Source organism: Littorina saxatilis, linkage group LG14 (assembly GCF_037325665.1).
Source record: "Littorina saxatilis isolate snail1 linkage group LG14, US_GU_Lsax_2.0, whole genome shotgun sequence".
Classification (NCBI taxonomy): domain Eukaryota; kingdom Metazoa; phylum Mollusca; class Gastropoda; order Littorinimorpha; family Littorinidae; genus Littorina; species Littorina saxatilis.
In genome coordinates, this window is record NC_090258.1 from 41395476 (window position 1) to 41412684 (window position 17209).

A 17209-nucleotide genomic window follows, 5' to 3' on the forward strand; every position below is an offset into this window, starting at 1 on the left:
CTTTATTTTCTCGTTTTGATGGTACATTATGACTATTGTGTGTGTCTGTTTACATGGTATTTTTACACAGTTAATGTTTCAAAGTTGTGTTGTTACAAGTTTAGTGTTCTCATATGCATTATGTTAGGATTTACATACAGTCATTCATCTGATAAACAAAAGGAAGTAAGCGCTCTAAATGCAAACGCTAGTGTAACAGAGTAAGTGAGAGTTTCTTGGCACTTGAGTGAATACTAGCAAGCATTGGAATGAACAAGCGACTTTCATCTGATTCAATGTCGACACGTGTGTTTTATTCATCGTTACAACAAGTAAAGCGCAGATAGCATGGATGGGCGCTGTGGGTCGCGCTTTGACCTACCATTGTTATTAGCAGCATGAGCAAAGACCGTGCCAAGAGTTCATGTCACTTGTGACGTCATTTACCTGACAGGCTACCCTGACTTTGGTGAGGCGTGGCGCCAAGAGCAGTTCCTAGATAACACTGACGTCATCAAAATGACGTCAGACCTGTGGGAAGAGTTGCGCCCCCTGTACATGCAGATACATGCTTACGTCAGACGGAAGCTGCGGGAGAGGTACGGAACGGAGGTTGTGGGGTCCGATGGTGCCATTCCCGCACATCTCTTGGGTAAGGATAAAGTCATTAAAATATGTATTGAGTGGGTTGTTCGTTTGTTTGTTTGTTTGTTGTTCTTTGTTTCGATAAGCCAGGGAGACCAATTCAGCACCTTTCATAAAAATTCAATTTGAAAAAAAGAAAAAGAAGCTTACTACCTTCGCAAAGCGTAGCCTTAAGAAACTGTCGACAATCCTTTTCATGTTTTCACTGCCTTCCAGGAAACATGTGGGCCCAGGAGTGGCGGAACATCTACCCCCTTGTCACTCCCTACCCACAAGAAAGTCAATCTACCCAAGACTTTGACGACCTCTTGAAGGAAAAATATGACGTCAAGGGACTTTTCAACCTCGCTGAGCAGTTTTACGCTTCAATGGGTCTGTTCAACATGACCGACTCGTTCTGGGAAAGGTCCATGTTCGTTAAACCAGCGGACCGCGAAGTGCAGTGTCACCCTTCAGCGATGGACCTTTTAAAGCGTGACGATTTCCGGTTGGTGATATGAGTGCTGCGTTATGTCATGAGATGGGGTGTGTGTGTGTGTGTGTGTGTGTGTGTGTGTGTGTGTGTGTGTGTGTGTGTGTGTGTGTGTGTGTGTGTGTGTGTGTGTGAAAAAGAGATCAAGACTTGTATGCTTTAGCTATTTCTTTAGCCAGTGCAACGCCCACTTTGAAAAAAAGAGAGAAAAAAAGAATAAATGAATTAAAAAATAAATAAACAAATCAATGGAATAATAGAGAAATAAATATAATAAATAAGCAATAAGCAAACAAAAAATAAAAATAAAATAAAAATACATAAACGTGTATGTTAATAAATAAATAAATAAAAATAAACAAACAAACAAACAAACAAACAAACAAACACACAAATGATTAAATGAATGAATAAATAAATGAATACAATTTTTTTTTGTTTTTTTAACAAAATACAATAAATTAAAAACATAACAATAAACAAACCACATACATAAACACACTTACAAAATTAATGAATAAATAAACACGCTGACTGTTCCAGCATCAAGATGTGCACGGAGGTGAATAAGGAATACCTGCAGACAGTGCACCACGAGATGGGTCACGTGGAGTATTTCATGGCCTACCAACACCAGCCCACCGTCTACCGCGACTCGGCCAACTGCGCCTTCCACGAGGCTATCGGGGACACCATCGCCCTCTCCGTGCTCTCCAAGACCCACCTGCAAAGTCTCGGCCTGTATCGCCCTGGTGGTGGTGATGAGGAGAGTGAGTTGCTGTGTGTGTGTGTGTGTGTGTGTGTGTGTGTGTGTGTGTGTGTGTGTGTGTGTGTGTGTGTGTATGTGTGTGTGTGTGTGTGCTCTCAAATACCCACCTCACCTGCAAAGTCTCGGCCTGTATCGCCCTGGTGACGTTGATGAGGAGAGTGAGTTAGTGTGTGTGTGTGTGTGTGTGTGTGTGTGTGTGTGTGTGTGTGTGTGTGTGTGTGTGTGTGTGTGTGTGTGTGTGTGTGTGTGTGTGTGCTCTCCAAGACCCACCTGCAAAGTCTCGGCCTGTATCGCCCTGGTGACATTTATGAGGAGAGTGAGTTATTGTGTCTTTTTGTGTGATTCTTCTTCTTCTTCTTCTGCGTTCGTGGGCTGAAACTCCCACGTACACTCGTGTTTTTTGCACGAGTGGAATTTTACGTGTATGACCGTTTTTTACCCCGCCATTTAGGCAGCCATACGCCGTTTTCGGAGGAAGCATGCTGGGTATTTTCGTGTTTCTATAACCCACCGAACTCTGACATGGATTACAGGATCTTTTTCGTGCGCACTTGGTCTTGTGCTTGCGTGTACACACGGGGGGTGTTCGGACACCGAGGAGAGTCTGCACACAAAGTTGACTCTGAGAAATAAATCTCTCGCCGAACGTGGGGACGAACTCACGCTGACAGCGGCCAACTGGATACAAATCCAGCGCGCTACCGACTGAGCTACATCCTCGCCCTTTGTGTGATTCGAACCCACGACCTTCCGCTTTGGAGATCAATCAATCAATCAATATGAGGCTTATATCGCGCGTATTCCGTGGGTACAGTTCTAAGCGCAAGGATTTATTTATTGTTTTTATTTTTATTTTAATGCAATTTATATTTATGCCGTGTGAGATGGAATTTGTTTACACAATACATCACGCATTCACATCGGCCAGCAGATCGCAGCCATTTCGGCGCATATCCTACTTTTCACGGCCTATTATTCCAAGTCACACGGGTATTTTGGTGGACATTTTTATCTATGCCTATACAATTTTGCCAGGAAAGACCCTTTTGTCAATCGTGGGATCTTTAACGTGCACACCCCGATGTAGTGTACACGGCGAGAGACCGGCGCCTTATCCACTAACCCATTGCGCCCTTCATACTTACGCTTCAGTTTCTGAGAGCAAAGTAGGAATGCATTGTAATAATTATATCTGCGTTTGTATCTCTATGTTGATGATGGGAGACTCAAAGCACAGCAGCAGGCCTACTTTGACTTAAAGGAATGATATCTAAGGAAAAACGCCCTCTGATCGCTTTGAAAGTTTTACGATGAGGTTCAGGGTTAGAAATAGTGGTACCATGCAGTCTTCACTTTGCAAACACTATTATATTGAAATAAGAAATGTGTTTGCCGTAAGCCTCAATAGAAAGTGCACTCTTGGTGTGAGAATTTTGTTATTTCCCATGACCACTCGACTTGATGTTGTCGGTTACCATAGTCGAAAATTCAGTGCCAAAACTCCATTAAGCGAGCTTCTGGAAGTAAACTTTACAAAGTCGACATCGCCCAATCAGTCTTTATTTTCACTTCAGGGGAGACAATCAACGAGCTGATGAACATCGCGCTGAACAAGGTTACATTCTTCCCCTTTGGTCTGACGGTGGACAGGTGGCGCTGGGGTGTGTTCAGCAACGTGACCACCCCGGACACTTACAACCGTGACTGGTGGAAACTCAGGTACAAAATATTTGTATTACCTGCTTAGTGTAAAAGGAAAGGCTATAAATGACAGAGCATGTACAAAACGCATGTGGAATATGAGCGTTTAAGAAACAGTTAGGCCCTATCAATAAGTGTCATGAAGCTGCAATGTAACATACAAGCGAATCACTATTCATGAAGATGAACAAAGAATGCAATGTAACATACAAGCAAATCACATTCATTCTACAGTCGAACCTGTTTCGACGACCAACTCTTGGTAACAACCACCCCCCGCGGGTTAGGGGGAGTCCCATATTGGTTGGGACGAGAAAGAATTTACCCGATGCTAACCAGCATGTCGTAAGAGACGACTAACAGGTTCTGTTTCTCCTTTTACCCTTGTTAAGTGTTTCTTGTATAGAATATAGTCAATGTTTGTAAAGATTTTAGTCAAGCAGTATGTAAGAAATGTTACGTCCTTTGTACTGGAAACTTGCATTCTCCCAGTAAGGTCATATATTGTACTACGTTGCAAGCCCCTGGAGCAATTTTTTGATTAGTGCTTTTGTGAACAAGAAACAATTAACAAGTGGCTCTATCCCATCTCCCCCCTTTCCCCTATCCCATCTCCCCCCTTCCCCCGTCGCGATATAACCTTGAATGGTTGAAAACGACGTTAAACACCAAATAAAGAAAGAAAGAATGGTAACGACCCCCTACCCAGAACAACCACCCCAAAGGCTCCTCAAAGATGTGGTTTTTTTTCTCTGTATAATTTTCCTTTCAATAGCGGCCACTTGTATATAACAATCACTTTTGATCGGTCCCTAGAATGGTCGTTATTGACAGGTTCGTCTGTATCTTTCTTACTTTGGAAATGCCAAGCCTCTGAACACACAGGGATCAAGCAGCGAGCTTTGTAGAAAATGAACTCCGAATGAAATCAGCTCAGAATTTACATAAAGTACACAAACTGTGAACAGGGATTCAGTCACAGTTGTGAGCAAAATAATCTGCTCAGTTTGGTTGCAATTTTTCAAAAACATTTTGTATTCATGTACACAGATTTGACTCGGTAGAGTCCAAAGAGCTGACAATGTAAAAAATCAATACATTTCAACCTTTCTGGTTCAAGTCGGATGAGTGTGGCTATTGTTCAAAGTCGCTGAGTGTGGCTATTGTTCAAAGTGGCTGAGTGTGGCTATTGTTCAAAGTGGCTGAGTGTGGCTATTGTTCAAAGTCGCTGAGTGTGGCTACTGTTCAAAGTCGAACCTCCTACTGTTGAGGCAATCTCCGAATTTGAGAAAAAAAAGATTTAAAGCGTTAATATTAAACCACGTGACCTACATAACTAATACAAACTTGAAACTGTGTGGAATCATCATCCCACATCTCAAGCTACTGTACACCAAATGTGAAGTCATTCGCCGAACATATGTGGTAGTTATTAGCATTTTAGAGGGTGGCATTTTGGGGGGGTCACCCTGGTAATATTATGTGGTTCTTTCTAACCCTGTTTAGAGTAAAACGACTTGACTGTAAAGAGTTCATGTAAAAGGATAAAATCACACAGGATACAGTGACGTGGCAGCTGGTATTTCTGTCACAGGACAATGATATAAAAGGACGTACAAAGAAAAAGAATACGGCTATATCAAAACTCCTGTGACACAGTGAAATGGTGTGGCTGTGAATAATTCGGTGACAAAACAAAATGACGAAATTGTAAGTATTCCTGTCACAAAGTAAATGACAGGGCTGTGTATATTCTTGTCAATCAATCAATCAATGAGTCTTATATCGCGCATATTCCGTGGGTACAGTTCTAGGCGCTCTGCAGTGATGCCGTGTGAGATGAAATTTTATACGGCCAGTAGATTGCAGCCATTTCGGCGCATATTTACCTTTCACGGCTTTATTCCAAGTCACACGGGTATAGGTAAACAATTATTAACTGTGCCGAAGCAATTTTGCCAGGAAAGACCCTTTTGTCAATCGTGGGATCTTTAACGTGCACACCCAATGTAGTGTACACGGGGGGGAGGTTCGGACACCGAAGAGAGTCTGCACACAAAGTTGACTCTGTGAAATAAATTTCCGCCGAACCTGGGATCGAACTCACGCTGACAGCGGCCAACTGAATACAAATCCAGCGCGCTACCAACTGAGCTATATCCCCGCCCGTAGCTGTGAATACTCCTGGAACAAGATAAAACGACTTAGCTGTGAATATTTATGTATTTAAAGTAAAATGACGCGGCTGTGAATATTAATGTCACAGAATTTTTAAGTAAAATAGCGTGGATGGGAACTTTCCTGTATTTAAAGTAAAATGACGCGGCTGTGAATATTAATGTTACAGAATGTTTAAGTAAAATAGCGTGGATGGGAACTTTCCTGTATTTAAAGTAAAATGACGCGGCTGTGAATATTAATGTTACAGAATGTTTAAGTAAAATAGCGTGGATGGGAATTTTCCTGTATTTAAAGTAAAATGACGCGGCTGTGAATATTAATGTCAAAGAATTAAGTAAAATAGCGTGGCTGTGAATATTCCTGAAAGGAAGAAATAGGTCATGGCCGGCTATGATTATTCTCGTAACACAGTAAAATGACTGGGACTATTCCTGTTACAAAATAAAATGAAGTGGATCTGAGTATTTTCATTCCAGGGTAAGATGACATGGTTGTGAATACTCCGGTTACAAGATAAATGACTTGGCTAAGAAAATTCATGCTAACAGCTAAAATGATGAGACCGTGAATATTTCTGTAACAAAATCAAATGCGGTGGCTGTGAATACGTATTCATGTTACAAAATGAAATAACGTTACTGTTAATATTTCTGTCACAAAGTAAAACTTACGTGGTTGTGAATATTCAAGTCAAGAAGCAAAATGACGTGGCAGTGAAAGTTCCTTTAACAAAACAAAATGACATGGCAGTGAATAATCATGTTACAAAGTAAAATAACGTGACTCTTAATATTTCTGTCACAAAGTAAAACTTACGTGGCTGTGAATATTCAAGTAAAAAAGGAAAATGACGTGGCTGTGAAAGTTCCTTTAACACAATAAAATGACATGGCTGTAAATACTCATGTTACAAAGTAAAATACCAAAATAACGTGGCTGTGAATATTTCTGTCACAAAGTAAAACTTACGTGGTTGTGAATATTCAAGTCAAGAAGCAAAATGAAGTGGCTGTGAAAGTTCATTTAACAAAATTGAATGCCATGGCTGTAAATATTCATGTTACAAAGTTAAATAACGTAGCTGTGAATGTTTTTGTCACAAAGTAAGACTTACGTGGCTGTGAATATTTAACTCAAAAAGCAAAATGACGTGGTTGTGAAAGTTCCAGTTACGAAGTGAATTTTCTTGTAACGCATCAAGGTAGTGTGGTTGTGAATATTACCGTCACAAAGTAAATTGACGTGGCGGTTGGTATTTCTGTTACAGACTGGATCTGCAAGGAGTACGTTCGCCTGTCCCCCGGTCCGAGGAAGACTTTGATCCTGTCGCCAAGTTCCATGTGGCCTCCAACACTCCCTATATATGGTCAGTATTGCTAACGGTAATACACCTCGGTCTGCGGTTCCTTCCAATGATATTTACAGGCAGAGCTGTGAAAATAACGCTGAGTTATTGACTGCCCCATTCTTTTCCGTGTGAGCATAGATTGACTGACCTTACCCGCTGTTTGAAATTGCAGGTTTGAACGTTCTGTGACGTATTGTACTGTGTGTGTGTGTGTGTGTGTGTGTGTGTGCGTGCGTGCGTGCGTGCGTGCGTGCGTGCGTGTGTGTGTGTGTGTGTGTGTGTGTGTGTGTGTGTGTGTGTGTGTATGTATGTATGTATGTATGTATGTATGTGTGTATGCGCGCGCGTGTGTGTGCGTGCTGGCGTGTCATGTGTGCGTGTACGTGTGTGTATGTGTACGTACGTGCGTGCGTGCGTGCGTGCGTGCGTGAATGCGCGTGTAAATGCGGGTGTCTCTGCCTGCCTGTTTGTTCATCCGTATCAGCGTGTTTCACGTGCAGCTATTTCGTGTGCCACGTGGTCCAGTTCCAGTTCCTCAAGGCTCTGTGCGACGCCAGCGGCCACAAGGGACCGCTCCAACTCTGTGACTTCGGGGGCTCGCACGCCGCTGGGACTCTGTTCAAGTAAGTGTTTGTATAGCCTAAAAGAGTCGCTGGGACTCTGTTCAAGTAAGTGTTTGTATAGCCTATTTGAGTCGCTGGGACTCTGTTCAAGTAAGTGTTTGTATAGCCTATTTGAGTCGCTGGGACTCTGTTCAAGTAAGTGTCTGTATAGCCTATTTGAGTCGCTGGAACTCTGTTCAAGTAAGTGTCTGTATAGCCTATTTGAGTCGTTAGGACTCTGTTCATTGTGTTTGTATAGCCTATTTGAGTCGCTGGGACTCTGTTCAAGTAAGTGTTTGTTTAGCCTATTTGAGTCGCTGGGGCTCTGTTCAAGTGAGTGTCTTGTATAGCCTATTTGAGTCGCTGGGACTCTGTTTAAGTAAGTGTTTGTATAGCCTATTTGAGTCGCTGGGACTTTGCTCAAGTGAGTGTTTGTATAGCCTATTCGAGTCGCTGGGACTCTGTTTAAGTAAGTGTTTGTATAGCCTATTTGAGTCGCTGGGACTTTGCTCAAATGAGTGTCTGTATAGCCTATTTGAGTCGCTGGGACTCTGTTCAAGTAAGTGTTTGTATAGCCTATTTGAGGCGCTGGGACTCTGTTCAAGTGAGTGTCTGTATAGCCTATTTTGAGTCGCTGGGACTTTGCTCAAGTGAGTGTCTGTATAGCCTATTTGAGTCGCTGGGACTCTGTTTAAGTAAGTGTCTGTATAGCCCAGTTGAGACCCACAGGTAATTATGTTATCGCTTTTTTTTTAAACTGTGCATTTTTAGCTCTGTATTCCTGGTATCATCATTTAATCCGATGACTGTGATTTAGTGAGTGAAATAAGTTTTGCGGCTTGGATGCTATTTATTTCTTCAGAATTACTACATGTACTAACAAATTGGAGTTAAACTCATCAGCAACGCCTAACTATATATAAGTTTTTTCAACAGTAAATACTTTTCCAATGCATATTTTGCACTTGCAAAGAACAGTTATCCGCTTAATTTCACGTGGTTACCTGGTGACCCAGAAGTATGTTGGGATTGATAGAGGGAAAGGTTTGCTGTGAAATGTTGTTGTCTTTATGAAGAACTAATTAACATGCCTTCATGAAAATTGGTTTAAGCGTGTTTTATTAATTTCTTGTATACATGTTATATACAGTAACAACATTAAGAACGTTAACAAGCAGACTGCTTATGGACACGTTCTAAAACTGATAATCAATACACATTCTGATAACAAGACATGGCGAACAAGTGATAACATCAACCCTTTTCTTTCAAAATATTTCATAATATTTTATACAAATAAAGAGAGAGAGAGAGAGAGAGAGAGAGAGAGAGAGAGAGAGAGAGAGAGAGAGAGAGAGAGAGAGAGAGAGAGAGAGAGAGAGAGAGAGAGAGAGAGAGAGAGAGAGAGAGAGAGAGAGAGAGAGAAAATGCTTTGCTACATCTATTGCTGTCACTGTTAATATAATATCAGCCGAAGCGATCTGTTGACATAACGTAATCTTGTACAGCAGAAAATATTTTCGTGTTCAAAGATATAGTTAAATCAGTATTTCCAAACAAAAGTGTTTTGCAATCCAGAGCGTGCGTTGGCAGACTATTGAATAAAATGGTTCTATGTTCTTTAAATTTTGGACAATGTAACAAAAAGTGTTCAGCGTCTTCCGGGCGTACTCCACACGTGCATTCTAAATTATCAGAGAGGTGTCGGTTAACAAGGTCTTGTTGCAAATCGCTCATATTTAATCTCAACCTGCTGTGAAATACCTGTGCCTTACGGTTGCCTAAATAATAATACTGTGGAACAACAACATCTCCATTGGTCAAAAATCTTTTAAATTCACCAACTGACTGCGTTTGTCGTATATTTTCTGGAAGATTATTCCACAAAGCTGTCGTTGAAGGAAAAAATGAAGATTTACATAACTCACTTCTGCATAATGGAACCTTACGTTCAAGAGGGCGTCGCCTGTGGTAAGGATTTACATCGGAAACCAAGACCGGCAGTTTGGAATATAAATATGCTGGGGTTGTCACAGGTCAGTTTTCGTCAGCCTGTTTCTTTCTGCGTGCGCCTTCCAAAGGAAGTTTATGGAAGGAAAACACGCCGCCTTTTCGTATTAGCTAAAGAAACAGGTACTGCCTGGACTTTACTTTCTTTCACTCTTTCCCATGCTCTCGAAGTAGCAGAGAAAGATCAACACAGGTTTATATAATTTAATACATGGATAGTGTTAATAAAATTCTTGCAATGCAGCACACATTAATCAGGTTAGTCTATATTTTTGCTAAATATCAGTATCGTACTAAATGTATCACACACTGTTCAAGCTAGGTCATGTTACTTGCATCACAGCACACTCTGATCAAATGTCTATTGCTGCTGGATTTCAATTCTGTCACGGTAATCTAACGTGACTCCGCCGCTGCAAACGTTCTTCAGAAGGTTCCCTTGAAGGACATCAAAACAAAGGAATACACATAATGTTTATGAAGTTTTGACTTAGCTCGATGTCATTGAAAAGGTACTCGAGATGACGTGCAGCACTTGACTGGTCTAGAAGACCGCGCTCCTGGTTTGGTTCGTCACTCTTCTTCTCAAGACACCATCATCAAGTTAATAGCAGAAGTAGTCTGGTTACATCTCTCTCCACAATTACGGCAACATGAGGAAGAGGAAGATGAATGAATCATTGGACCGTGGGTTCCTGAAACAGATCAAAGGGCCATATGTGTTACCTACACAGCCTGTCTAAAAGACTTGGTTTGTTCATATTTTATTATCGTTCTCTCTATTACTGTGTTTCGGAAAATGGGGATTTGGTAACAGCGCACATTCAAACGTACACAACTTGACAACAACACAATGTACATGACTGACACGATACACTCATCTCCGCCCAGATCCCGTGGAACGATTGTCGATGTAATAATCACAGTCACTTACCTTCAAAGAAGGGGAACGGCTTTTCCTCCAAGCGTTCTTCGCTCCATGGACTTGCGGAAAACGACCCTCTCGTGAAACGATTTTAGTTTACGTCAGTACACTTGGATACGTCATATGAATACGTCACTTGGCTACGTCGTGTAATGCGCGAGTAGTCTCGGTTGCCTATTCTATTCTTGACAGGTTCGCGCTTCAGAATAATAATTCATGACAGCCCCTTTCTTGAGAATGAATTTCCCAAATTTAGTCACTATATGAAGCGCGACTTAAATAATCTGATCCATGGTTGTCACAACCCGGTATTTCTTACCTCCTTTCTTCTTCACAAAAACGATTGGAGCATTGTACGGTGAGTTTGCCGGTTCAATGACCCCGAGCTTCAACATCTTGTCGATCTCGTCTTCGACCGTTTTCACCATCGCATGAGGTACGAGTCTCGGTCGAACAAACACAGGTTTCTTCTCTGTAAGTTCGATTCTGCACTTCTCCAAGTTGGTAGTAATCGGTACATCAGTCAGATTCTTGGAGAATGCACTACAGATCGCTTTCGCCTCTTTTGTTCTTTCTCTACTCAATTCTTTACAGAAGTTCACGCTTGTGACATCTTCTGTACGAGTAGTTTCCAGCAGAGGAATCATCTTCTGAGTGTCTATTCGGAAGATATCATCGTTCATCGTATCATCTTCCTCGATGACTACGGCGATGTGTTCTTCTGCTTCTTCTTTTTTTTCGTCAATTCTGTTTCTGAGGTCGACAACGTATTCTGCTGTCGTCTTCTGTTCACCTTCGACCGATTCATCAGTCCATGCACGACGCAGAACCTGCATGGGACCTCTGATGGTCTTGCCATACCGCATTTCAAAGGGTGAGAACCCCAGACTGTCTTGAGGTGCTTTCTTGGTTCTGCCTTTTGGCGCTGATCTTTGGCATGTGTCACACGAGAGACAGTAACGTTTTATGTCTCCGACCAAACCTGGCCACCAGAACTCACACCTGATTCTATCAGTGGTTTTCTTCTGCCCGAGATGACCTGTCATCGGGTGGTCGTGTCCAAAAGAAAGCACTTTGCTTCTCATTTCTTTGGGAACAACGACTTTACTAGATTCACTCCCGGTTTTGTCGAGGGTTGTCCTGTACAAGATTTCTTTCTTGTATACATATTTCACACCGTGGAATGATTCTCCTGAAACAGCCATTTGGCGTACTTTTGCCAGTGTTTCATCATCATTCTGAGCCTTCTTGAGATCTTGCGGGGAATACATCTTGTGTGTATTTCTGTCATCATGACTAGTTCCCGGCACAGGTTTCTCATTCCGTTTTTTTTTTCTCTTCTCTTGCTTCCGTGTACTGACCGCCGCGTTGGTCTCACCTTGATACCAACTCGGGTCACGTACTGGAAACAAAGGGGTCTTCCTCTTGTTCTGGCCTACACCATACCATTTACCTATGAGGACAGGATAAATGGGATCATCGAGTATGACCACTTCGGTTTTGGCATCAAAATACGGACAGTCAATGTGGGCCACAGCCGTGGGACACAATTTCCGTGTTTTCTTCTCTGCGAGCGTAGTTTCTTTTTTCTTTGCCAAGTACCTTTCTTCAGGTATAAGGTCGGCCCTGACCATAATACCTGAGCATCCGGAATCGCGTAATGCTTTTACGATTCGGCCGTCTAATTTGATGAACACTTCCTCTTTGAAATCCTTCTTTTTGCACGACTTGCACAGCTTGTCAAGATGTACGGGGATTTCTTGTCCATCAAATTCATTTCGAACATGAACTGCGTGAACGCTTTCTCCCTTATTGGGACAAAATCGCGACAGGTGCCCTTTGCCCTTGCAAAAAAAACAACAGCCTGTGGCTTTCAGTCTTTGTTTTTCATCATCGCTCACGTATTTATGTTCTTTCTGTGACGATTTCTCTTTCGCGTCACTTTCGACGACGTTCGAACCTTTCGTGTTCGAAAACGCGCTGCCGCTAGAATGGTTTTGGTGAGATTGCCGTGGCCTGATGTTCGAACGTGATTGTTCGTACTCCGTGGCAATTTCGCCCATTTCTTTCGCAGACTTCGGTTTCCGATCAAGTACGTGTAACATCACTTCGGTAGGGAAGGTGTTCTCTAATTGTTCTCTGAGAACTAGATCCTTCAGATCTGCCACATGTTCATCGCACTTGGCTAACTCGATCCATTTATCGAGGATGCGCTCAAGTTTGGTGACATGTTCTTTGTACGTGTCAGATGGGTTTCGCTTCAGCTGACGGAATTTCTTCCGATATTGATCTGCTGTCAGTTGAAATCCATCATACAACGCATTCTTCAAAGTGTTGTAGTTGCGCGCGTCTTCGAAACTGAGTTTTGCATAAATGGTTCTCGCTTTTCCTTTCAGGAAATACACCATTCTTGTAGCTTTGCGTTCGTCATCGAGATGACAGTCGGTTGCATAATGTTCAAATTGTGCAAACCAACTCTCGATGTCGTCTTTGTCGTCAAGAAAAGGGATTTTTGGGATAAAGTCGTCATCCCCACGACGCCTCGACGCGTTATTGTTGGCGTTGTCTCGGCGTGCTTCCGTTTGTATCCTCAACTGTTCTAGCTGAAACGCGCGATCGGCTTCTCGTTCACGTGCGCGTTCGAGAACTTCACGTTCACGTTCTCGTTCCTCTCGTGCGCGTTCTTCAGCTACAAACTCACGCAAGTCTTTGCCTTCGAGTCCTAACTCTCGTCCTATCGCCAAAAGTTCGCGAGTCCACTCTAATCCGGATTTTTCAGGGTGGATCGGACCTGCACGTTCATTACTCGCATCGGATACATAAGTCGTTACACGCGCGCCTAACGTCTGAGAATCATTATCGCTCGATTCTCCTTGGGTGTTGACATATGTGTCACCACCTTCAACATCTGAGACTACTGCCTCGGCCGTATTCTGGTTCTGCGGGTCAGCGTTCATTCTTGCTATATGCGCCCTAGTACTCGGGTGTTTGGATGTTTGCATATCCTTTACATTAACTCACACACAGATATTCACTGAATCAAACTGCAAATACGTGATGCTCGGTTGAAAAACCGATTTGACTAAACTGCTTTTCACACACTATTTACTAGAGAGAGAAAACTCCCCCACTATAGAATGAAGTGTTACTTTAGTGAAGCTCACTTTGCTACTTGAATTCATGAACGTTCAACGTTACCTCAGTAAACGTTACGTGTCCCAATGACACGATTTCTCTGAACCATTCTAATATCCTTTTACAACCACGGATACCTAACACTAGAATTTATGGTTCTTCTGGTATATGTCAAACAATATACCGTTCTATCGAGTGAACTTCATTTTAATATCTCATCGGCGCTCCATCAACGTGGACCTTTCGCCTATATTAATATCAACTCGATTCTATCGCACAGTAAGTCGAAATAAGATTCTTCAATTATCTACTGCTGTATAGACAATAATCTAATTTTCCTAACCCTTACTCTTGGCGTTGTGAAGTGTGACTGTCTGCAGAATCAACTTCACTTCCACGGTCCTTCTGGACGAAGATGAGTGCTATCCCTCGTATATAACCCAATTCGCCCACCAACCTCCCACGGCGACCAACAATATTATAATTTTGTCGACTAAGGGACACAGGATGGCCTGACAGGGTGTTAGTCCACTGTCTTCTGTTATAGCCTTTTGTTTAGCACAGCCAAATAGGGGGAACTAAACTACTATAACATTAGTGCTTTACGTGAATTATTATAGTGACGTCAAAGCCTTGCGTCACTCTTCATTTGGATTATTCCCGTGTGCTGAAGCACACACGTCAGATTCTGTTATCGTTAAATGATGAGCTAACTATAAACATGAATAAACACAAAAGTTGATTTATACGATGATGAACATGAACGGACGAACACACAAACGAAAAACGAATAGGGAATTTGTTTGAAGAAAATTTGTTTGGGGAAGCCAAATTGAAATTACGAGTTACAATATCCCGGACGAAGCCCCCATATGTCACAGGTCAGTTTTCGTCAGCCTGTTTCTTTCTGCGTGCGCCTTCCAAAGGAAGTTTATGGAAGGAAAACACGCCGCCTTTTCGTATTAGCTAAAGAAACAGGTACTGCCTGGACTTTACTTTCTTTCACTCTTTCCCATGCTCTCGAAGTAGCAGAGAAAGATCAACACAGGTTTATATAATTTAATACATGGATAGTGTTAATAAAATTCTTGCAATGCAGCACACATTAATCAGGTTAGTCTATATTTTTGCTAAATATCAGTATCGTACTAAATGTATCACACACTGTTCAAGCTAGGTCATGTTACTTGCATCACAGCACACTCTGATCAAATGTCTATTGCTGCTGGATTTCAATTCTGTCACGGTAATCTAACGTGACTCCGCCGCTGCAAACGTTCTTCAGAAGGTTCCCTTGAAGGACATCAAAACAAAGGAATACACATAATGTTTATGAAGTTTTGACTTAGCTCGATGTCATTGAAAAGGTACTCGAGATGACGTGCAGCACTTGACTGGTCTAGAAGACCGCGCTCCTGGTTTGGTTCGTCACTCTTCTTCTCAAGACACCATCATCAAGTTAATAGCAGAAGTAGTCTGGTTACATCTCTCTCCACAATTACGGCAACATGAGGAAGAGGAAGATGAATGAATCATTGGACCGTGGGTTCCTGAAACAGATCAAAGGGCCATATGTGTTACCTACACAGCCTGTCTAAAAGACTTGGTTTGTTCATATTTTATTATCGTTCTCTCTATTACTGTGTTTCGGAAAATGGGGATTTGGTAACAGCGCACATTCAAACGTACACAACTTGACAACAACACAATGTACATGACTGACACGATACACTCATCTCCGCCCAGATCCCGTGGAACGATTGTCGATGTAATAATCACAGTCACTTACCTTCAAAGAAGGGGAACGGCTTTTCCTCCAAGCGTTCTTCGCTCCATGGACTTGCGGAAAACGACCCTCTCGTGAAACGATTTTAGTTTACGTCAGTACACTTGGATACGTCATATGAATACGTCACTTGGCTACGTCGTGTAATGCGCGAGTAGTCTCGGTTGCCTATTCTATTCTTGACAGGTTCGCGCTTCAGAATAATAATTCATGACAGGGGTTAAACGATTTACAATTTTCTAATACAGCAAGAGTTTATGACGACGTCGCCTTTCTTTCAGGGGCACAAAACCCGATTCATTATACAATTTTTGGTGGCTTGTACCACGAACTGCACCTACAATAATTCGGATTGCATCGAGATGCAAGGTCTCCAACTCGTCTGCCAAACACTTCCTACAGTTATCCCAAATAACGTCCGCGTAATCAAACAATGATAATATAAAGGATTTGTACATAACTTCAAGCGATTTTTTGTTTGTTTATTTGTTGCTTAACGTCCAGCCGACTACGCAGAGCCATATCAGGACGAGGAAGGGGGGGGATGAAGGGGGCCACTTGTCAAGCGATTCCTGTTTACAAATGCACTAACCCATTACTTGTGTCCCAGCAGGCTTTAGTAAAACTAAATTAATACCTACTGGAAGATTACCAGTTTCCAGTATGTTAAAATAGGCTTAACCTATCTACTGCTGGACTTATATCAGAACACTAACAGATTAAACTATACATGAATCGCGAGACAAGCGGCAAGAGAAGAGATTTTTGGAAAAAATACAGGTTTGTTTGTTTGTTTATTTGTTGCTTAACGTCCAGCCGACTACGCAGAGCCATATCAGGACGAGGAAGGGGGGGATGAAGGGGGCCACTTGTCAAGCGATTCCTGTTTACAAATGCACTAACCCATTACTTGTGTCCCAGCAGGCTTTAGTAAAACTAAATTAATACCTACTGGAAGATTACCAGTTTCCAGTATGTTAAAATAGGCTTAACCTATCTACTGCTGGGCTTACATCAGAACACTAACAGATTAAACTATACATGAATCGCGAGACAAGCGGCAAGAGAAGAGATTTTTTGGAAAAAATACAGGTGAATGAGCAAGAAGGCAGAAAAAAGAAAAGAATTCATGAAGAAAAAGAGAGCATGACAGGAAAGAGGAACCAAAAATCTACCTAACAGCAAACTAGAAAGCTCCTGCGGTTCCAAAAACAGGAGGGGCCTTTAATTTCATAACCGCAGTGCCCCACTGCGGGAACTTCAAGCGATTTCCTGTTTAGACGATACTTGAATAAACCAAAACACGCAATTGACTTTCTACACTTAGCAATGAGACTTTTTATGTGGGAATCCCATTTACAATTACCTTGTAGGATGACGCCAAGGTGCTTGTGATTTTCAACATCAATCAAAAGTGCATCTTCAAAATACAATGGTGGAAGTAACACATTTTTTTGCCTACAAATGTCCAACAATTCTGTCTTTTGACAATTAAAAGCAGGGACGTAGCACACCTAATAAAAGTGGTAGGGCGGAAAAAAATGGAAGACAAAATGCTGAGACAGCTAAGGAAATATGGGGCTTACACTACCGCCCCCCCCCTTCCCGTCCCCTTGTAATGGTCTAAAAAAGAAAGAAAACATGATGCGATTTCGT

General features: G+C 42.1%; 1 protein-coding gene and 2 long non-coding RNA genes across 5 annotated transcripts in view; 1 reads left to right on the forward strand and 2 right to left on the reverse strand.

The window, feature by feature from the left end:
- The window catches only part of LOC138947773 (angiotensin-converting enzyme-like), a 44848-nt gene that overhangs the window by 20140 nt on the left and 7499 nt on the right, over positions 1-17209 (forward strand). For all 3 annotated transcript variants that reach the window (XM_070319336.1, XM_070319337.1, XM_070319339.1), the window contains exons 6-11: positions 434-631; positions 841-1111; positions 1640-1866; positions 3440-3584; positions 7015-7113; positions 7596-7718. In XM_070319336.1, the coding sequence (XP_070175437.1) occupies positions 434-631; positions 841-1111; positions 1640-1866; positions 3440-3584; positions 7015-7113; positions 7596-7718 (1063 nt within the window). The remainder of the gene's footprint in view (positions 1-433; positions 632-840; positions 1112-1639; positions 1867-3439; positions 3585-7014; positions 7114-7595; positions 7719-17209) is intronic.
- LOC138947775 (uncharacterized) lies at positions 8800-13455 on the reverse strand. The gene is made up of 2 exons (XR_011449789.1): positions 10642-13455; positions 8800-10402 (listed from the first exon to the last, which is right to left on the reverse strand). It is a non-coding gene; the product is annotated as an uncharacterized lncRNA (long non-coding RNA).
- On the reverse strand, positions 14813-15930 carry LOC138947776 (uncharacterized). The gene is made up of 2 exons (XR_011449790.1): positions 15557-15930; positions 14813-15317 (listed from the first exon to the last, which is right to left on the reverse strand). It is a non-coding gene; the product is annotated as an uncharacterized lncRNA (long non-coding RNA).